Source organism: Ipomoea triloba, chromosome 7, assembly GCF_003576645.1.
Source record: "Ipomoea triloba cultivar NCNSP0323 chromosome 7, ASM357664v1".
NCBI lineage: Eukaryota > Viridiplantae > Streptophyta > Magnoliopsida > Solanales > Convolvulaceae > Ipomoea > Ipomoea triloba.
The window spans coordinates 1359293-1381215 of record NC_044922.1 but is presented as its reverse complement, the minus strand read 5'-3'; the positions used below and the strand labels follow the sequence as shown (position 1 = coordinate 1381215).

At 37.3% G+C, this 21923-nt stretch overlaps 3 protein-coding genes across 4 annotated transcripts; all 3 read right to left on the bottom strand.

The window, feature by feature from the left end:
* Positions 1-7621: 7621 nt before the first annotated feature.
* On the bottom strand, positions 7622-10901 carry LOC116025397 (putative receptor-like protein kinase At3g47110). The gene is made up of 2 exons (XM_031266618.1): positions 8207-10901; positions 7622-8022 (listed from the first exon to the last, which is right to left on the bottom strand). Exons 1-2 carry the CDS (start codon positions 10899-10901, stop codon positions 7622-7624), a joined length of 3096 nt encoding a protein of 1031 aa, XP_031122478.1.
* Positions 10902-15145: 4244 nt separating this feature from the next.
* Positions 15146-18636, bottom strand: LOC116024869 (U-box domain-containing protein 4-like). The gene is made up of 4 exons (XM_031265882.1): positions 18380-18636; positions 17165-17427; positions 16890-17006; positions 15146-16805 (listed from the first exon to the last, which is right to left on the bottom strand). Exons 2-4 carry the CDS (start codon positions 17417-17419, stop codon positions 15447-15449), a joined length of 1731 nt encoding a protein of 576 aa, XP_031121742.1. The 5' UTR covers positions 17420-17427; positions 18380-18636; the 3' UTR covers positions 15146-15446.
* Positions 18637-19305: 669 nt separating this feature from the next.
* On the bottom strand, positions 19306-21831 carry LOC116025659 (ADP,ATP carrier protein, mitochondrial-like). Of its 2 annotated transcripts, none has more exons than XM_031266975.1 (4): positions 21687-21831; positions 20427-20952; positions 19967-20338; positions 19306-19885 (listed from the first exon to the last, which is right to left on the bottom strand). In XM_031266975.1, the coding sequence occupies exons 2-4, from the start codon at positions 20931-20933 to the stop codon at positions 19589-19591; spliced, it is 1176 nt and encodes a 391-aa protein (XP_031122835.1). In that variant the 5' UTR covers positions 20934-20952; positions 21687-21831; the 3' UTR covers positions 19306-19588. The 2 variants fall into 2 exon arrangements, with proteins under 2 accessions (XP_031122835.1, XP_031122837.1); XM_031266977.1 differs by lacking the exon at positions 21687-21831 and adding an exon at positions 21404-21576.
* Positions 21832-21923: the final 92 nt, after the last annotated feature.

Here is a 21923-nt window from a genome sequence, read left to right as displayed (position 1 = left end):
ACATCCACAAATCATCAAATATATCAACTCCTAGGCCAAAACATTCTTCCACATTCACAGGCTAAACATAATAATATCTCGTACTCAAAATATTCAACTACCACGAATATGATAAAAATGAATACAAGTAGTACGAGAATATTCAAAAGATGCCTGGAATAAATACAAGCTGACCTCAAAATATTTGATAAAAATAGTACCCAAGAGCTTCGGCAAATCCACGACAAAGTTGCGCCAAAAATGAAGAAGAAAGAAAATAGATGATTTTTCTTCTTCCTTGGAACTCTTGCTGCCGAAAGAAAAATTAGAGGAAGACAGTGGGTTTCCTCTTCTGCCTTATGCTTCTGCCGAAAAATGGAATGAATGGGAAAACAAAAAAAATTCACTTTTTCCTTCTCACAACTGCCTTAATGGAATGGGAATAATGCATATATCAAGGAAATTGGTTTTCTTGTCTTCACATGCTGACAAAGTGTGCTGCCAACCACTTCCCTTTTCCTTCCACTACAATTTGTATTTTTGTTATTTTATTTATTCCTTTTCACATAGGAGGGACCCAACAAATCTCCCCCTACCGACTATGTGGAAGACATCGCCATCCCAGCGATAGAGCAACAAACCTCAAACTTCCCTCTTGGCAAAGCTTTAGTCATCATGTCTGACCCATTATCATCAGTATGAATCTTTTCAAGTTCAAGCATCTTGCATTCCAAGATATCTCTAATCCAATGATATCTCGTGTCAATATGTTTTGACCTGTAATGAAACGTAGAATTCTTTGCAAGATGAACTGCACTCTGACTATCACAATAGAGCACATACCTGTCTTGAACAAACCCGAGCTCCTGGAGAAACTTCTTCATCCATAGCATTTCTTTACTGGCCTCAACAGATGCTATGAACTCAGCTTCAGTGGTAGACAAAGCAACACACTTTTGCAACCTTGATTGCCATGAAACTGCTCCCCCTGCATAGGTAATCAAATAACCTGAAGTAGATTTCCTGGTGTCAATGTCTCCGGCCATATCTGAATCAGTGTACCCGGTAAGAATAGGTTTCCCTATACCAAAACACAAACTCAAACTTGAAGTACCCCGAAGATATCTTAAAATCCACTTAACAGCATCCCAATGTTCTCTCCCTGGATTTGAGAGAAATCTGCTAACAACACCCACTGCATGAGCAATATCTGGTCTCGTACATACCATGGCATACATCAAACTACCAACAGCTGAAGAATAAGGAACTCTTTGCATTTCTTCCTTGTCTTTCTCACTAGAAGCACATTGCTTCTTGCACAACTTGAAATGCATATCAAGAGGTGTACTGACTGGTTTAGCCCCATTCATACTAAATCTCTCAAGAACTTTCTCAATGTATTTCTCTTGAGATAACCACAACTTCTTGTTCTGCCTGTCACGGATGATCTTCATCCCAAGAATTTGCTTTGCTGGCCCCATGTCCTTCATAGAAAAGGACTTACTCAACTCTTGTTTCAACTCTTGAATTCTTGAGGCATTGCGACCAACAATCAACATATCATCAACATAAAGCAGCAGTATAACAAAGTCATCATCAGAATACTTGTTCACAAAAACACAGTGGTCTGAAGAAGTCTTCTTGTACCCATGCTTACTCATAACAGAAGTAAACTTTTTGTACCACTGCCTCGGAGCTTGCTTCAAACCATACAAACTCTTCTTCAATCTGCAAACATAATCCTCTTTTCCTTTGACCTTGAAACCCTCAGGCTGCTCCATATATATCTCCTCATCCAAATCACCATGGAGAAAAGCTGTCTTCACATCCATCTGCTCAATTTCTATATCCAAACGAGCTGCTAGTCCCAACACAACTCTGATGGAAGAGAATTTCACAACAGGAGAGAAAATCTCATCAAAATCAATACCTTTCTTCTGGCTGAAACCCTTCACCACCAATCTAGCTTTGAACCGTGGAACTGAAGTGCCCTCTTCATGTTTCACTCTGTAGACCCACCTGTTTTTCAAAGCTTTCCTGTTCTTTGGTGCCCTCACCAACTCAAAGGTATCATTTGCATATAAGGAGTTCATCTCATCCTGCATAGCCTCAAGCCATTGCCTCTTTTGCTCACTCTCCATAGCTTCTTCATAAGACTCTGGTTCTCCCCCGTCAGTCAAAAGCACATACTGACTGGGAGAATAACGAGTAGATGGTCTCCGTTCCCTATCAGACCTTCTCGGAAGATCAACTGGAACCTGCGAAGGAACTTCTTGTTCCTGGTGCACAACATCATCAACATGACCATCTGCATCAGCTGTATCGTCCTGATAGACCGGTACAGGATCACCATTCTGAACATTTTCCTGAACCTCATCAACATCATGTGTACCTCTATGGTAAACTGGCTCAATATCAACCAAACTTCCACTAGCACGAGATTCTGGCTTTTTCACTTTGTCAATATCCTCAATGGTTTGATTTTCAAAGAACAGTACATCACGGCTTCTGACTAACTTCTTCTCAACTGGATCATACAGCCTGTAGCCAAATTCATCAAACCCATAACCAATGAAAATGCACTGTCTAGTCTTCGAATCCAACTTAGATCTCTCATCTCTTGGAACATGCACAAATGCCTTACAACCGAAGACTCTGAGGTGATCATAAGAAACTTCATTTCCACACCAAACTTTATCAGGAACATCATTTTTCAAAGCAACAACGGGAGATAAATTGATAACATGAACAGCTGTGGAAACTGCCTCAGCCCAAAATGAACTAGGCAACTTTGCATCATCAAGCATACATCTAACTCTCTCCATAATTGTCCTGTTCATTCTCTCTGCTAAGCCATTTAACTGAGGAGTCTTAGGAGGAGTTTTCTGATGCCTGATACCGTACCTTCTGCAATACTCATCAAACGGTCCACAATATTCACCGCCATTATCAGTACGGATGCACTTCAATTTCTTTCCTGTCTGTCTTTCAACAAGGGCATGAAACTCTTTAAACACACCAAGCACATCACTCTTGTGCTTCAAAGTGTAGACCCAGAGTTTCCTAGAATAGTCATCAATAAAGGTTACAAAGTAATATGCACCTCCAAGTGATCTAACCTTCATTGGTCCACACACATCAGAATGTATCAAATCAAGTGGCTCTGACCTTTTTGTAGGAGGATGGCTCATGAAAGAAACCCTTCTATGTTTTCCAGCCAAGCAGTGAACACACTTGTCCAATCTAGCGTCTTTAACCCCAGAAAGCTTACTTTTCTTGGCAAGGTAATCAATCCCCTTCACACTCATGTGACCAAGTCGTTTATGCCACAATTCTGATGCACATTCTTTTTCTACAACATTCACTGAATCATCAGAAACAGAACTTTGCAAAGAGTACAAGTTAGAAGACTTGTTACCTCGTGCAACAACCAGTGAGCCTTTAGTGATCTTCCAATGCCCATCACCAAAGAAACAACAGAAACCATCATCATCAAGTTTTCCTGTAGAAATAAGATTCAGTCTGATATCTGGTGCATGCTTGACATCTTTAAGTACCAAAATTGCGCCATTGCTTGTCTCAAGGCAAACTGTACCGGTACCCGTCACCTTCACCTGACCATCATCACCCATTCTGAGTTCTCCAAAGTCACCTGGAGTATATGAAGAAAAGAATTCCTTCCTTGGTGTAACATGGTAGGCTGCACCTGAATCCACAATCCAAGTTGTCTCATGGCATGCAACGTTGATGGCGTTCTCATCACAGGCAACAAGTAAATCTGTTCTAACTGTCGCAACTTGATTCCCGGTGTCACCATCTTTATTGTCTTGCTTCTTTTCCCTTTTCAATTTGAAGCAATATTTCTTGATGTGTCCTTTCTTACCACAATAATGACATTCAAGATCCTTGTACCTTGACCTTGACTTGCTTCTACTTTTATCTCTACCCCTCTGACCCTTTTGCTTGTTTCTCCCCCTATCATTTGTAACCAAAATATCTGACTGCGAAGTAGAAGTGTCTTGAGATCTTCTTCTTGCTTCTTCATTCAAGATACCACTCTTTACATATTCCATGGTTACAACACCGTTGGGAGCAGAATTGGTCAATGAAACCCGAAATGTTTCCCAAGAATCTGGTAGAGTATTAAGCAACCAGAGACCAAGTACCTCATCCTCAAATTTGATGCCCATACCAGACAATTGATCAAGAACGCCCTGAAAATCATTAACATGATCATTGATCAGTGTACCTTCCCTGTATCTTATATTCATCATCTGTTTCAGCAAAAACAATTTGTTATTGCCTGTCTTAGAAGCATACAGGGTCTCAAGTTTATTCCATAGGCTCCTGGCATGTGTCTCATTAATAATGTGGTTTAAAACATTATCTTCAACCCACTGTCGAATATATCCACAAACTTGTTGGTGTTCAAAGTCCCACTCCTCATCTGACATATTTTCAGGCTTTGCACTTGCAAACACAGGTAGATGTAACTTTTTCACAAACAGGAGATCCTTCATTTTGGCCTTCCAAATGTGATAATTTTTACCATTTAATCTCACCATATTACTCGTATTTGCCTCCATGTCAAATATACCAAATTAACAACCGGGGCTCTGATACCACTTTGTTGGGAAAAATCCCACTGCCTGTGACAATTAGAATCACAAGACCAACACGGTACACAAATACGAGATAATACACAATAGCCCAAAAATAAATATGAACACAAGGAACACAAGATTTACGTGGAAAACCCCAAAACCACGGGCCACCAACAACAACAATTTCCACTATCACAAATCTCGGGTACAAAGTTTTAGGCTATCACATGAGCCATACATCCACAAATCATCAAATATATCAACTCCTAGGCCAAAACATTCTTCCACATTCACAGGCTAAACATAATAATATCTCGTACTCAAAATATTCAACTACCACGAATATGATAAAAATGAATACAAGTAGTACGAGAATATTCAAAAGATGCCTGGAATAAATACAAGCTGACCTCAAAATATTTGATAAAAATAGTACCCAAGAGCTTCGGCAAATCCACGACAAAGTTGCGCCAAAAATGAAGAAGAAAGAAAATAGATGATTTTTCTTCTTCCTTGGAACTCTTGCTGCCGAAAGAAAAATTAGAGGAAGACAGTGGGTTTCCTCTTCTGCCTTATGCTTCTGCCGAAAAATGGAATGAATGGGAAAACAAAAAAAATTCACTTTTTCCTTCTCACAACTGCCTTAATGGAATGGGAATAATGCATATATCAAGGAAATTGGTTTTCTTGTCTTCACATGCTGACAAAGTGTGCTGCCAACCACTTCCCTTTTCCTTCCACTACAATTTGTATTTTTGTTATTTTATTTATTCCTTTTCACATAGGAGGGACCCAACAAGAAGAAGATAGAGAGAATAAAGTGCAGATGATGGTGAGAAATAATGAGTGAGTGAGATGGTTTTCTTAAGGTTCATCATCTTGATTAAGAGGGTGATGTGTTTTTCTCACATGGTGTTATACTACTTATATACATCTATGCTAGTTGATTGCCCCGCGGGCTAGTTCAGTTCCTTCAACTGATCACTTTAAAATCTTACTCTAGTGGCAATGTATGATTATTGGAACTGAGGGAAGACCTTGACTAGAGAAGACGAATATCTTTAAATCCCGTCTGATTTGCGGAAAATATTTGAAAAAAAAATGGAATTGAAATTTCATGGAAAAGAAATTATCAAAGAGTACAGTGCAGTACTCTTCTAGGCGGGATTTTTGCAACACTGCTCTTAGTGCTCAAAGAGTACAGTACAACTAACTGAGCTAAGGGTGAGAACCTTGGGACTGAGGCTCGCGATTTATCTCATCTATCAGTTCCTTAGGCAGGGACTTTAAATTAAAAATTTGGGATTTGTCTAACATACGTTGAGATATCTAATGTATTAAAAAAAAAAAAAAAATCGCTGTTAATCAAGATGGACTGTACTCCATCACCCAACAATTTTCTAATACGCGTGTTTGGCAGGTTAGATCATTGATGTCGTTAGACTTGGAAAGTGGAGGCAAATATGCTTCGTGCTCCATACGCCATGACAGATATATATGGTTCATCTTTGTCAAGTATGTTTGAACCCTAAGATGCACCGAAATATTACAATAAACTTTCTTTCCAAAAGGTTGAATCTCAATCTCAAAGGCCCCACGCTCCAGTCCGATAGAACATCAGGAATGATATAAATCATGGTAACTCAGTTAAATAAAAATACTAAACTTTTGTTTATTTTCAGTGGGTTGGTATTGACTCTTTGTGTTTCAGTAAGTTGAGTATATAGTTATCAACAGATAGTGCATTATAACAAGAATCAGTAGTACTAAAAAAACTAATTTAGTATCATGAAAGTCATCCTTTCAGATTGGCAATGATGGTCCGAATACTACGTATAGAATGGGGAAAGAAGAAAAAAAAAAAACTAATTTAGTATCATGAAAGTCATCCTTTCAGATTGGCAATGGATATTGTAAATTGGTCAATAGATTGGTACCAACTCTCCACTAATGAGCTGGCTTCTGTAGTGGTGTTAGGGTCTTAACAAGAGATACTAATATATCGTTTGGTGCTCGATCTTGTTCAGAGACCAGTGTATGATAGAAAAAGACGAGTCCAGAGTGAAAGATATCTAAAGTATGTAAAAATCTAGAGTAGAATCGTCCACTTATCCGGTGCAAAATGTAAGCCATCTAGGCATGCAAGAATGAATGGATCTACAATTTTCATCACTGTTCCGACAACGCTGCCTCACCATACTCATAAAGACTATTACTTCCACCATTGAATAAATCATCCCCGAGTTTCTTTGCAGTAAACATTTTCAACAAAAGGATTCTAAAGCTATAACAATTAGTAATGAATATGCTGCAGCATAGATGTGTTCAATATATTTACTAGAGGATACACAAAGAAGCTATCAAATGAAACAGTCAGTTCAAAATATAGATTATTATTCTTCCCTCATTTTCTTCACTGTTTCACCTCAGTACCTACTCACTCTATCTATATTTTGGTTTTAACAAAATGTCTTGGACTTGTAGCTTCTGGCCTGTGATATATTTTGATTATTTCTTTAATTTTTAGGCCCACATCCTCTGAAACTCATAGTCCAAATTGTAATGTAAATCACCGCAAAATTCTAAATCCGACTCCCTATGAGAGTACTGAAGCACAAAGAGTGTGGGAGTGTAAATCGGGACACTGGATGCCACTAGACCACAAAGTCTTTGGCAATGCCCTATAATTAACAACCATAATTATTTCAAGATATTGAGACCATTTTTTTTTCTAAATTGTCATTCTTTTCAAAATGATCGTTATATATGGACTGACAGTTTTAAGTCAATTTAACAAGACATTATTGTACTCGAATTAATATACAAAATTTAAACCAAACACGACACTTAATATAAGAACATAGAAAGCATTTCCAGCTTGTTCCCCATGATACAACAAAAGAAGAATCCAAAGAAAAAGTTTACATCAAAAGAAATTTAGAGCACCATATATACGCAAATTGAAAAAACAAGCTTTTCTTAATTGCTAGCTATTCGCTATGGAGATATTGTGTGACACGAGACATGTTTACTTACTTTTATGCAAAGAAGGCCTTTTTAATCTTGTGCAATTCTCTGCTCACTTCATTCATATGCATGCGATCCATTGGTGATCTTGAAGCACAAGCGAGCCCAATTTTGAAGATGGAGAGGAAGAAGTTATGCCCCTTTCTCTCTTCAATTTCTAGCAAATTGCCCTGATTCTCCAACTCTACATCTGGTGTTATTCCATGACTATTTTCTAGGCATGCTGAAAGCAATGGGTCTACTATCTCTATCACATGCTCAGGCAAAGCCATCTCTACATACTCACAAAGGCTGCTACATCCACTGTTGAATAAATTATCCGTGGGTCTTTTAGCTGTGAACATTTCCAACAAAAGGATTCCAAAGCTATACACATCTCCAAAAGTGGATGCTTTTGCTCCTATCCCGTACTCTAAATCCAAATTATTTGTGAAGACAAGCAATGAAAAAAAAAATTTAATATAGCATTTTAATTTCGTAACTTGGGAAAGAACTTCTTCAACATAAGATATGATATATGAAAATGAGCTTTTCTGTTAAGGTAGTTATGGAAACATGTGGTAATTAAAGTTTAATTTTATTGACAATATTTTTACCTGGTGGAACATAACCAATTGAGCCCTTTAATCCAATGGTACTAGTTTGTTCACCAATTGGATCTCCAAATGTACATGAATAAAGCCTTGATATCCCAAAGTCACCCACATGAGCAGTTAAATCTTTGTCAAGCAGAATGTTACTTGGCTTTAGATCACAATGAACAACTGTTAGCTCACAATCATCATGGAGATAATGCAACGCAGAAGCTACATCAATTGCAATGTTTAACCTTTGAAGAACACTTAGAACAATCGTCCTTGCATTAGTTGAATGTGTATGCAACCACGTATCCAGATCCCCATTTTCCATAAATTCATAAACTAGAGCTTTGAAGTCATTACCAGCAGAATCACAACTCGAGCAGCATGTCAAAATAGGAACAAGATTCCGGTGGCGTATGTTCCTCAGCACTTTACATTCTGCAAGAAAGCTCTTTGAAGCTCCATTTTTTAGTAGGTCAAGTACCTTTACCGCAATTGTTTGTTCTCCACCTTGCTCAAATCTTCCTTTGTAAACAGAGCCAAAACTTCCAGAACCAATCAAATTTGTCTCAGAGAAGCCTTTAGTTGCTCGGTGCAAATCATTGTAAGAGATTCTGGAAAGCTTTTCAACTTTTGATAGCTTATCAAGCTTCATCCTCTTTTCTTTCCTCCAACACAATGCTAGAAGAGCAATTAATGACGCAAAAACCAGAGCCGAGCAGATACATGTGAAGATAACAATTAGAAGCTTCGAACGTTTCTTATGTTTTGTTTTCTTCACAGGACATGGAGGTAGCTTTAGCGCAGGTATACCACCGCAGAGTTTTTTGTTTCCAAGCAATGATACATTGGTTGCCACGGCAAATACTCCAACTGTTGGTACCTCCCCCTCTAGATCATTGAAAGAAAGGTTTAAATATTGCAATAGAGGGAGCTTTTGGAGTTCTCTCGGTATTTCTCCAGTTAACTTGTTGTTTGAGATATCCAAATGCCTCATACTTTTTAGAGAAACAAAAGAATGTGGGATTTTTCCTTCAAAGAGATTAGCATGCATATCAAGATATTCGAGGCTCAAACAATCTCCAATTGTTTGTGGAATTTTGCCCGACAATTTGTTTCCAGAAACATGTAACTCATTCAGTGTTTTCAATTTTCCCAGGGCCGGAGACAATGGGCCAGTGAATGAATTACTGGACAAGTCAAGGGACTTAGACAAAGATGACAAATCGAAAACTTCTTGTGGAATGGTGCCATTGAATTTGTTATTTGACAAATCCAAAAAATACAAATTCCGAAAGTTTTCCACTTTTGAAGGTATTTTGCCATCTAAATTGTTGCTATGAATATCAAGTTCAGCTAAAGAGGTGAGGTTATACATGGTAGATGGTATTTTTCCCAAGAATTGATTTTGGTGTAACCACAAACCTTGTAGCTTTTGCAACTTACCTATCTCGCTAGGAATAATACCTGATAAAAGGTTATTATCTAGGCCCAAAAAGATCAAGCTAGCTAGATTTTTTATTCCTACCGGTATTGTCCCAACAAACTTATTATCTCCGAGAGTTAAAAAAGAGAGTTTAGATGAGAGGTTAGCTATGCTATTTGGCAGCTTAGTTTCAAATCTATTACTCTCAATTGAAAAGGAATATAAATCACTACAATTGGATAGAGAGGTTAGAAAACCCAAGTCATTGCCACCAAGAAAATTGTACTCAAGGTTCAAAGTCTCAAAATCTTTTAACTGCCCAATGTTGTGTGGAACTTTACCTACAAAATAGTTGCTTGAAAGTTCAAGAACTTGTAGCTTAGAGGCATTGGGAAATGAAACGGGTATGGTACCATGAAATTTGTTGCCAGCAAAATCAAAAACAAGCAAGTTTGGCATGGTGTCTCCTACGTAGCTTGGAATGGTCCCTTCAAATGAGTTATCAGTCACAGAAATCTTCATCATGGAAGTCAAATTAAAGAAAGAAGAAGATAGTTTACCAGTTAGGTTATTGGAACCAAGTGAAAAGATTTTCAAATCCCTACACCCCAATGCAATCTCCTGAGGAACACTTCCCTCCAAATCATTTTCTTCCATGGCCAATATTAGAAGCGATGAAAGGTTCCCAAAAGCCGCAGGGATTCCACCTCTCAATTGATTTGAACCCATGAGAAGTGCTTTAAGCTTCTTCAATTTGGCTAAGTCTTGTGGGAGATTCCCTTGAAGGGCATTTATAGAAATGTCCAAAAACCAAAGATTTGAGCAGTTGCTAAGGTTAACCTTAGCTAATTCTCCTGTAAATGCATTGATGGATAGATTAAGGTGCCTTAGTCGAAACAAAGAACTAATTTCCCCCGGAATTTCGCCGGAAAATCCATTCCCACCAAGCTCAATTGCCCTGAGGAATGAGAGATTTCCAATCTGAGGAGATATGGTTCCCACTAAGCCCTTATCAGGAAGGCTCAGCTCCACAACTCTTTGGTGTTTGTGGCCACAAATAACTCCTTGCCAATAACAATGGTGCAAAGAGTCATTCCAGGAGTTAAGAATTACTCCACTTGGATCATCAGAAATGTGGTTTTTAAAATGTAAAAGGGCAATTCTATCGGTTTCATTTGAGTAGTGAGGCGTTGATGATACAAAGGAATTGGGAATAAGGGAAACACTGAATATTAAGCAAAACAGAAGATAATAAAAGAATGAGAGGGTTTTCTCATTCCTCATCTTCTCAATTCAAAAAGATTTATGGGATTTAGATAAACAAGAGAGTGATATATGATGTGTTTTTCTCACAGGGTGTATATTAGATTGTTTATATAGAAATGCTAAGTCAAGAATCTGATATGCGTGTTAATTGGTAAGTTGAAAACCGGAGGCAAATACGCTTCCTGGTCCATATTCCATCCATGACAGATCGATATGGTTTTTCCATGGTTTTATGAACGTCAACAAATCTCTGCAAACGCAATAAATTGAGTTTGAAATTTAATTTTATCAACTGTTCTTATGTTTACCACTTTTTTTTTAAAGTAATGTATCCTACATTTTTTTTGAGTAACAAAAGAAACCCGCAGTCAAGGTCAGATAGTTTGCACGGCATCCTCAATAGGGGGTTATTGTGAGTTTTTAGTGACTTCTTTTGTGCGGCAAAGAAAACGGGGGGCGTTCTTGTGTTTGGTTTAAAACTGAGATATGTAATATAAATCTGTTTGGTTAAAGAGTTTTTTTTATGTTAATGATTATTTTACTTGAATACGGTTAACCTATTTGTATGTATTTTAATAAATTTTAAAATTAAAATACATAAATAAGGCAATCGTAAAATATAGAAGCAAATGATTTAAAATTAATTAACTAAGAGCTTGAACAATAATTAACTAAGGCAATAGATTAAAATGACAAAATTAACAATAAGACAAGGGATCGGAATGTGAGAATATCTAAAAATTGAAATTCTACTGACTCGATTACAATGTAGTATTCCACTAAGGCTTGAACCCACTCCCTTTCTTTCACATGGGAGTGTACACCGGATGCCGCTTGACCACAATAGAATAACTTGAACCAACAATAGAATTTTATATTCCTATGCAAATAAAACATTGGTTATCTTATATAACTTGAACTAAAAACTTTATGTGAAGGTTATGTTACATTCCCGGGATAAATTGCATAACTTGAACCAAACAATAGAACTTTATATTCCTATGCAAATAAAACATTGGTTATCTTATGTAACTTGAACCAAACGCCCCCTAAGTGTATTGCAAGAATGTGAGTTTTCTCTAGGCCCCACCATAGACTAAAAATAAAAAAATAAAAATACAACTAGCAAGCTATATTGTGGACCATGATCCATTTTTTTAGTACTACTAACTCTGTTACAATGCAGTATATATTCATAACTACTTTTTCAACCTACTGAAGCACAAAGAGTTAATATCGCATCTACTGAAACTCGAACCCACATTCTCCCATAAGGGAGTGCAACCTTGATGCCACTAGATAACAAGGTCTTCGCAAATGTAGATTTTTAATATACAGATGAATGTACATTATTTATGTACTAAAGGTATATTATTTAGTAGTATATCAAATAATATACCTTGAAAAATGAGCATTTTGTGTATTAAAAATGTGCATTTAGTATCACAAAAATATACCTTAAGTCTGTGGTTCACTTTACAATGTGGACCATGGTCCATAGTATAATGGTGCACGCCAATTTGGCCGCCAACAGACTACTTTTTTCTTTTTCCCCTTCTCTCTCCTTCCTAATAGGAAGGAAAAGAAACCTCACACTATTGGGAATACTCTACCGTGTACTCTTGTGTAATAACAAAAAAAAATGATAAATCGCACTATGAAGACTGGTGCAACGGGCGAGCTAAGTTGCGAGAATCATGTTTCACCACTTAGCCACCCCATCGAAGCAATGTATCCTACATTTTAAATTTACTACACCTGATTTTTTTTTAATTTATGTATGAATATTATATTACAAATTGTATTGAATTTATTTCAATAAATAGGGTGAGTCAAGATCACCCCAATTCAAAATTTTCTGATATAAGTGTTTGACACGTTGATGCTAGTCGCTAGACTTTAAATTTAAAGTCAAACAATTCAATACTTTTCTGGTCCGATCCACATTATATTGTTCAATCTATAAGCCACGACCAATGTGACATTCAGTTTCACATTAATAAATGTTCAAAACTATTTAGGGAAAGGAAAATGATAGAGTCGGTTTACTTCATAAAACTGTTTTTTATTTTTTATTTTTGATTTTTTTATTTTTTAATTTTTAATCTCTATTTTTTGTTCTCTATTTTTGTTTAGAAAACTTGTTTATTAATATTCATTTTTTAATTTATTTTTTAGACTAACGTTATAAAATTAACACAAGTTTAATTTCAAATGATTTATATAGACCTTATATTTAAAATACTTTTAAATATGTTTGGTTTAAATGGAATAAATATAATTTTAAATTTTAAGTCAAATATATGTAAGATTTTTGCATTTGATATTTGAACCAAATTTATATCCATATATAAAAGGGTCACACTTGTGTGAGACTGTCTCACGGATCCTTATTCGTGAGACGGNTGAGACGGTCTCACACAAGTTTTTGCCTATATAAAATTACTAAATATATATCTGAATAAATAACCTATTAAGTTCACATAAAATTTAATTAGACAATATTAATATTTTTTGAGCTAATATTAAAAATATCTTAAATATATTCATTTGAATGACATGTGTATATATAAATTTTTCTTTGAAGTCTAATATATGGTGAATGTCTTAAACTCATGCTTTTTACTTGCACATTTTCGTATTTTTGCTTGTTATTTATTATATTATTGATTCGATTTGGTCACTTATGAAATTATTGTTTGCGCTTAGGTGACTTGACAAGAAAATGATGCTTTGAGCCAAACATTGAGCTATTTGATTAAAGATTATTTCAAGTCATCTTAGCATGAGGATATTTTTGTGAGGCAAAATGAAAAAAGAAGATTGAACAACACTCTTTCATGTGCCAAATATTTGTACCTTAGTGGTCTTGATGATATAGGAAATTCAATGCAAAGGCAGAGCAAAAGAAAGTAAGGTGGCATTTCTCGCCCAAATTGGTGCCATCTCAGTATTTTGACCATATCTCAGCGTAGGAAGTCCAAATCAAGTGATTCTTGTAAAGTTAATTTGAAGGGATACAACTTTGATGAAGGTAAACAAAGACCAATTCAAAAATTTTGGGGGTGAAAAATAGCCTAAAAGACAAACAGGTGCACATGAGCTCTGTTTTGTTGGGCACGGATTCGGCCGAGGGCGTGCCCGTGCACGTGCCCGGCTCCTACAACTTTTAAAATTGCTTTTTTCCTTGTTTTAATCTAGATTTCTTGCTATTGATGCCTATATGAGTTGTATTGCATAAATGGGATTATTTGGGTGTTCTAGGGTTTGTTGTGAAATTGTGTTTAATTGTTTGATCCCAATTATATGCTTTATTGGAGTGTGTTTGTTGATATGAGAGTAGAGCTTGTAAACTAGTCACATACATTCACACACTTGATGCCCAATACGAAAGTATGTCAAGTGTTAAGAGAATTTATGCCGTGTGTTCTTGTTTGGGCAACCTTGGGTCATTGAATTGCCACGAGAGTGGAGTTCAATGTGAGGTTGCAAGTCCAAATAGCTACGAGAGTGGTATTTGGACACTTATGTGCATCTCACTTACCTTATGCCTTGTTTTAATTTCATAATCTTTAGTACAATATTTTCTAGTTGCTTAATCATATCAACCCAGGCCAACCTAGCTATTAACGTTTGGTTTAGCTTCTAAAATGATACTTTTAGCTTGTGCTTAACTCCACTATGCATTAATTACTAACATTACAAGGTCATCTCCAGTAGAACGATATAATTAACTCTATATTATGATTTGATACTTGATGAATGTTTAAAAACATTCTTATCAATATATGTGAAATTTCAATATTTAATATCCGAACAAAACTTGTATTAAGATATAATGTAATTAAAAATATCTGAACCAATAATCTAGAGTTAAAACAAACTAGGGAATGAAAGGGAAATGAAAGGTGTGTTTTTAGGTGCAAGAAATCTGGTTTAAAAACAAGGTGCAAAATCAAATCATTAAAAGCAAACAACACCAAAAGTAAATACACATGCATATGTACTATAATGCACACTGACACACTTATATGTTATATTGTGCACATTCTAAAATTGCAACATGTGCATGCTCATGTTGAAATGCACGCATACACATCATGCACCACCACCACCACCACCACCACCACCAAAGAAAACAAGGATAAAGAAAATACCAAGAAAAAAGGGAAACAAAGTAGAAAATGAAATTACCAAATTAACCTTACTAAATTGTACCTTATAACGGGATCTCACGGCTCTATTCGGGGAGGAACAATATATGACAACATTTATACTATTTAAAATTGAGAGGTGACATTTATAATTAGCTTATACATGAGGGACATAAATTTCAATTGTTTTCCCCCAACCAAATGTACTAAAAGGAGAAAGAAGAAACAAAATATTAAAATGTATAGCAAATCAAGCTTCAATCTAGCCAACCATTCTTGATTTATGTGTGTATAGATAGAAATGTATTAAGTGTGCAAATTGCTTTGAAAAAGATAAACCATAATAACCCGGCCTCCTCCTCCTCACATCATCATCCATCTCCTTTTAACAAATGACAATACATCTAATTTAATGCCCATCACCAATAGCTGCCTGAGAATAATCTAGATTAGACAATGTGCTATTATTGGATGCAGCAGAACTTCTGCTGAGGCTAAGATGGAAGAAGTCTCGATCAGATGATGACAGTGACAGACTATTATTGTTAGATAGAACCAAAGGAGAATGGTTAACTGAGTAGACATTTCTGTCTGTTGAGTTTTCCAGCCAATCTTCAGAGCACTGAAAAGACCTCCACCCAACATCCATCCCTGCATTCTCAAGAAATGATAGCTCGGAAGACGAATGCAGGTGAGATGGGGAATATGCATACCTCTGAATTGCTGCACTGTATGAGACAGAACCAGAACTTCTCCTTGTTGACCTCAAAGAGGAGGGAGTGGAACCAGGAGATGCATACAAGTATTTAACAGCTGATGATAGACTATTCATGAATAGCCTCACGGGATTGTATCGAAGTGGAATCACACTTGTGTCTTCAGTGTTTACCAGCTCACCTTCAAAACTCTGGAGAGATATCCTCTCAAAATCCCAATTCCCCCCATGAATTGCTGTTCCAGGATAAGATGCCTCTCCTTGAATTACACTAGATGAAATTGAATAGCAGGGGGAACCAGTTGATGCATCGGTTTCTTGACTACGGGTCGTTTGGGAGCTTCCATAAGTGGAAACACCCCTCACAGTCACAGACGAATGCATAGAGTGGTAGCTGAGTGAGCTCAAACTTCTGTCTTCCAAGTTTGCCATGCCATCTTCACAACTCTTCAGAGACATCCTTTCAGCATCTGAACTTGGGCCATAAAGCCAAGTTCTGGAAATGTTTCCATCTGAAGACTCCATTAGATTTGACAGCTTGATGTTCTTGAATTCCAACCAATTAGATATCAGTGCTTTTGAAGTGTAATTAGGAATGAAATTCACATGTGTCAGAGTTTTTCGAGTCTTGGGGCAGACAGTGAGGCCGAGGCCAATCCATTTTTGAATAAACACCCGTTCATACGTGCACCTTGATCCAACAATTACAGGATCCACCATTAGCTCAAGTGAGAGAGGACAAAGAAAATCAGCAGGTATTAGTGGCAAAGAGGAATATTTCTTGAATTTTTCCATTCTAACAAAGCTGTCATGCATATGAGTGAGAACAGCAATAATCTGTTCAAAATATTCACTTTTTTCTCCTTCTGCAGCATTTTCCTTCAGTTTTTCAAGGGCCACTAGCTCAATAAGAAACTCCTGGTTTGACTTTAAGCATAGGCAATTGGCAATGTTCTTCGCGCTATCTGAGATATATTCAGCATCTCTTGTAGCAATATTTATGCTTGTTGATAACGGTTCACAATCTATAGACTTCATTTTCTGTGCGCAATGCTGCAAACAACCAAACATAGAAACCCGCAAACCAAGTTTAAAATGGAATATAATTCTCACAAAAGGATGAAAAACCTCTCATACCTGAAGACATATCAAACTTAATTCAGCACGGAGGTGCTGATCAGAAGCCACAACTAGCTCAACAATTTCCAGGGTGCAATTTCGAACTTTCGAAATCAATGCTTCAGTTTGCAGAACCTGTAGTATATATGCACAAACATTAACTAGTAACTAAATTGCAGGAAAAGTTGCTTTCTGAATTGAAGTTTAATCTGCCTTTATCAGAGAGAGGAAATGAAGGTCCTATCCTCGGTTTTGCAAATCAGTAACTAAAATGCATGGATTTGAAGGCATACAAAATGAACTCTACAGCTCAAAAGTTGCCAGGATTCGAGTAGCTTCGTTAGTTCATGAACTGCACACCCCAGCCTGGCAAATGCCCTTTGAAATGGTTCTTCAAAAGCTATTGCAGTATCAAGAATGCCATAGAGAATCGGCATAAACAGCCTCAACATTTCTTCAGTTTTTTTATAATATTTATGAACCAGTTCACAGTCTATGTTCTCCAGTGATGACAGATGAAAAAGGCTGTTTAATAAAGAAATCTCCATCCCACCACCTGTCAAACCAAGATCATTAGCATCACCAATTCTTATTAAGAATGTTCACTCATCATTAAAAAAAAAATTGTTAAATTTAGGCTAAATATTCACCATCTGCGCAATATTCAAACATTTGAACTAAATGTTCATTTAAACTATATGTCTTGTGTTCTGAAGAGCCATCAAAACAGTCCCGCAAGACAGGCCAAAGCCCGCCCCCACAGCGGGGCGGGCTTGGAAGGTGGACGGCCTGCCCCACCAAACTTCTTTTTTTTTTTGGCGACACGCTGAAATATTTTAGTCATATCTCTATCATATAGAGTCCAATTGAGATGATTCAAGTGTCAATGGAAAGATAAGAAAGTCCTCTACAACTTTCATGTTGAACCCTATTCTAGATGCATTGATATCAAAAAATCAGAACATTCAGACACGCCCTAAAGAATCGGTCCTACAACATGTTGATAATGTTTTGATCATATCTCCTTCATATGCAGTCCAATCAAGGTGATTCAAGTAGATATGGAAAGCTAAAAGAGTTCCCTACAAGTCTACAACTTTTATGTTCAAAATTTTGTCATATTCGGAGCAGAACAACTCCAAAACTGAACTTGAAGTTTGACGCACTCAGGCTATTGAGTTCAAAAAAAAAAAAAAAAAAAATTATAGTAGCATGTCACGGGCTAAACCCGTGACCAGGCGGGACGGACTAAAAAGCTCACCCCTTGGCTGGTTGAACATTTTATGAACCCGCCCCCTACCTACGATGAAATGGGGCGGAAAAAGCTCATTTTGACGGCTTTTTTCTTCTATACTTTCTTAAAATGATGAAATTCAAAAGATAGATAGATATACAAAGACATATTCTCAGAATTGCTAGATTATTGGGAGGAATTAAGAAAGACTATAATCTAACATCTTAGTTTGAGAAATTTCATCAAATAATATATTTGCAGCATGCGCGCTTACCTAAAAAGGAGGGCACTTCAGCTCCTATGTAGAATAGACCTTGTGTGCAGAGTGCAGAGCGGTTTGTGTAGATGATAAAGCACAGATTTAGGTGATTCCGGGGTGTTTAGCATTTTTCATTATTAAATGACACTTCAACGTCTCCTTGCCGCACAGCGTTTCCCGGCAATGAAATATCTGGGAAATTTCCTCTCTTCTATGTAGCTTGACTTTTGGTCTGTGAAGGGAAATTACCTCTGTTCTCTTTAGCTTGAGTTTTTGTCCACGATTCTCAGAGATACCACCCTCATGGCCTCATCAGCAATTCCACCAATGAACTTTCAAAAGGTGCAACTAAAACTTTCTAACTCATTAAAATTAGTCTAATTTAATTTACCGATAACCAACAGATTAAGCGTAAAATTGCGCCACTGGCCATCGTTAATTACCGTTGAAGGCGACCGGCGTGATCACCTACTTTAGATAGAAGAAAGTAGTCACGCTACTCGCTTTCTCCGGAGAAGCGACTAAAATCTATTTACAGGAAAGTTAGTAAGCAACTATAATATGTCCATAATTGATTGATAGGCTTTTATGCATAAAATATTACGTAACATTTTAGAATATTTAAGTTCACGTTCTTATTTGACCCTTTTCCCAATTCTTTTTAATCCAATTAATTACTCGGTAATTTATTTTCTCTCGTTGATATTGGGAATGACTATTTGGATTGAAAAAAAAAAATTTTAAAAAATGATGTTGATGACTTGGTTTCTCCGAAATACCTTATCCTACCTCAGAATACAGCACAGGCAACAGGGGCTCTATTTCACATCACTTGGTTAGAAAAGAAAGACAATCATGGACAGAATGCAAAGAACAGAATAAACCAAATACAGGGAATGATAACAACTCAGCAACCAAAGTCCAGAAAGAAAACAGAAATATTCTCAGAACACAAGGAATCACCAGATTAAACGGAGTACTAATCCCAAATCAAACTCATAAATTATACGAATCTGTAACCTCTCCGGTGCTCAAGTATGCAAAACAAAATTACAAAATACCCTCATCAAAAGGGTTGGGGTAAGTTTGGGTTCAAGAAACCCTCATCTAAAATTGAATTATTCAAAATGCATATAATAAAAACTTCAGCCTGAATGAATTCTTAAATTGTGACAGATTTTCGTCACCATATAACTATGCTACTGAAAAGAGAAGCGACCCAACTTAAGCCCCGCCAGAGCCATACTTCTTTCCGAAAACTATTAACTGAAGCTTGTCATACCCGGCCAACACACCAGCACCAGCAACGGCACGCAGGATGTTTGCACCAGCACCCTTGAAGAGAGATTTCGCACCTTCGTTCTTAAGAATCTGAGCAAAAGCATCAAGAGAGCTCTTGTACTTGACGGCTTCACCAGATGTCATCATCATTCTTCTGCGGACAGTGTCAATTGGGTAAGAAGCAAGACCAGCACCATTTGTGATGAGCCATCCGAGAGCAAAGCTAGCGAAGAAACTATCCTGTAACAGGTTTATAGAAGCGTCAGCATCGGGAAAAATCCTAAACTAGAAGCAGTAAAGAACAGAGAAAGAAAGACAAACCTGTAGGTTTCCAGTCAAGACAACTGGCTTAACGGAGTCATACAGTCCAAAGTACAATCCACGATACACAATGATACCAACACATGAAATGTTGAATCCTCGGTAGAGTCCAGCAATGCCATCAGAAGCAAGGGTCTTTCGGTAGACATCAACCAAACCATTGAACTGTCTCTCACCTCCCTTCTTAGCAGCCTTAGCATCATTTGCAAGACGGGTACGAGCATAGTCCAAGGAGTAAACAAAAAGTAATGAGGAGGCACCAGCAGCACCACCTGATGCAAGGTTTCCTGCAAACCACTTCCAGTAGCCATCACGATCCTTCTTGAAGTTGAAGAGCCTCTTGAAATAATCCTTGAATGCAAAGTTCAAAGCCTACAAGAACAACAAAAATTAATTAGCCAACCATTGTCCAAAAAACAAGTAACAAAATTGCTTAGAAATTTTTCAAAAATGGCAATACCTGAGTGGGGAAGTAACGAATGACATTAGCAGTGTTTCCTCTCCACAATGACACAAATCCTTCATCCTTAATAGTTCGACTGAAACAGTCACCAATTCCCTTATAAGGCTCAGAGAGTCTGCCGGTTTTAATCATCTCATCTTGGTTTTGAATCAAAAGCTTGACACGCTCAATTGGGGCAGCTGCAGTCTTTGATACAGCAGCTGAAACTCCACCCATTAGGAAGTCAATAGCAAAGCTGGCAAATCCTTTCTCAGCAGGAGCCTGAACAAATACCGGTGAAGCATTTGCAGTAATCAATGACAAATCTTGGGTGGCTTTGCACGACTGAGTCATCGGATACTGTCCAGCAGCGCTGTAGTTTCCATAAGCAAAATGCCTCTGGTTGAGAACAGGCCTTTGCATGCCCCCATAGCGAGTTTGAGCATCTTGGAAAACATTTGAGCTCAGATGGAGCTGGTAAGCTACCTTCTGAGCAACAGTTGGGTGTTGATACATATCAGCCATTGCTTTTTAGAACAATCTCCTACAAAGATGCAAACTTTCAATCACTAAAACAGTAGTAAAATCTAAATATTATTCAAAAATAATCTAGCACATAGTTGAAATATACAGTCCACCAAACAATCCACATCTAATACATCTTCAGCGTCCACAGACCAATATTCGAATATCAATTACTCAGTATGACACATCTATGAACCATCATAACACTTGCTCAGAACAATGAAATCAAAATTCAAAACTGAGCAGATGCGTGTTTGACATTAGAAATAAAATATTACTGTATACGTCTATACTAGATATGAAATAAACAGAGATCATTCCGAGAAAACAGGATCCTCGACTACAACTACTATTAACACAAATTACAACAAGAAAGCATCAAAACTCAAAAATTAAACTAAGATTCACAGATCTAAACAAGCAAAGCATGTTTCACAGACAGATCTACAGATTCAAGCAAATATTCCTACCGCGAGTCTACGCGTGGAAACGAAGTGGACCTCAGGCAAAACACATCCGAGAAAGAGCTGAATAAACTCACAGATCCAGAACAAAAGCAGGCGAAAAGCATATAAAAGGACAGTGAAGAGACTATGACGGAGATGCACGGATGGAAATCCGAATTCCGTATATATACGTATATTTATCACCGATCAAATCTCATTCCAGAGTTATAGAGAGAGAATGGGAGGGAATTGTAGAGAGTGAGAGAGAGAGAGAGAGAGAGAGAGAGAGAGAGAGAGAGAGAGATACCTGCGTTCGACTCGCGTTCGTGGTCGTAGAAACTAGGAGACAGCAGCGGAGGAGAGAAGAACGAGGAGCTAGCGAGCGAGAGAGAGAGAGAGTCCAATGCCGAGTATATAACGGGTGGTGCCTACTGGTAAGAGATTTGTTTACACGTGAGTTTACTTCGGTCACGTAAGACGAAATCTCATTGCCGTTTAAAGACTTGTGTTCTAGTGGTATTCGATTGCACACGCATATAAGAGG

What these genes read in the sequence shown, in the direction of transcription:
- LOC116025397 (XM_031266618.1), bottom strand. Translation starts at nt 10,901, where the DNA reads ATGAGGAATGAGAAAACCCTCTCATTCTTTTATTATCTTCTGTTTTGC. An exon ending in AATTGGTTATGTTCCACCAG is followed by an intron (nt 8,023 to 8,206) that starts GTAAAAATATTG and finishes ATTTGGATTTAG; the next exon opens with AGTACGGGATAGGAGCAAAA.
- LOC116024869 (XM_031265882.1), bottom strand. Translation starts at nt 17,419, where the DNA reads ATGGAGATTTCTTTATTAAACAGCCTTTTTCATCTGTCATCACTGGAG. An exon ending in TGAGCTGTAGAGTTCATTTT is followed by an intron (nt 17,007 to 17,164) that starts GTATGCCTTCAA and finishes TATATACTACAG; the next exon opens with GTTCTGCAAACTGAAGCATT. An exon ending in TAAGTTTGATATGTCTTCAG is followed by an intron (nt 16,806 to 16,889) that starts GTATGAGAGGTT and finishes GGTTGTTTGCAG; the next exon opens with CATTGCGCACAGAAAATGAA.
- LOC116025659 (XM_031266975.1), bottom strand. Translation starts at nt 20,933, where the DNA reads ATGGCTGATATGTATCAACACCCAACTGTTGCTCAGAAGGTAGCTTAC. An exon ending in TTCGTTACTTCCCCACTCAG is followed by an intron (nt 20,339 to 20,426) that starts GTATTGCCATTT and finishes TTGTTCTTGTAG; the next exon opens with GCTTTGAACTTTGCATTCAA. An exon ending in TCTTGACTGGAAACCTACAG is followed by an intron (nt 19,886 to 19,966) that starts GTTTGTCTTTCT and finishes AACCTGTTACAG; the next exon opens with GATAGTTTCTTCGCTAGCTT.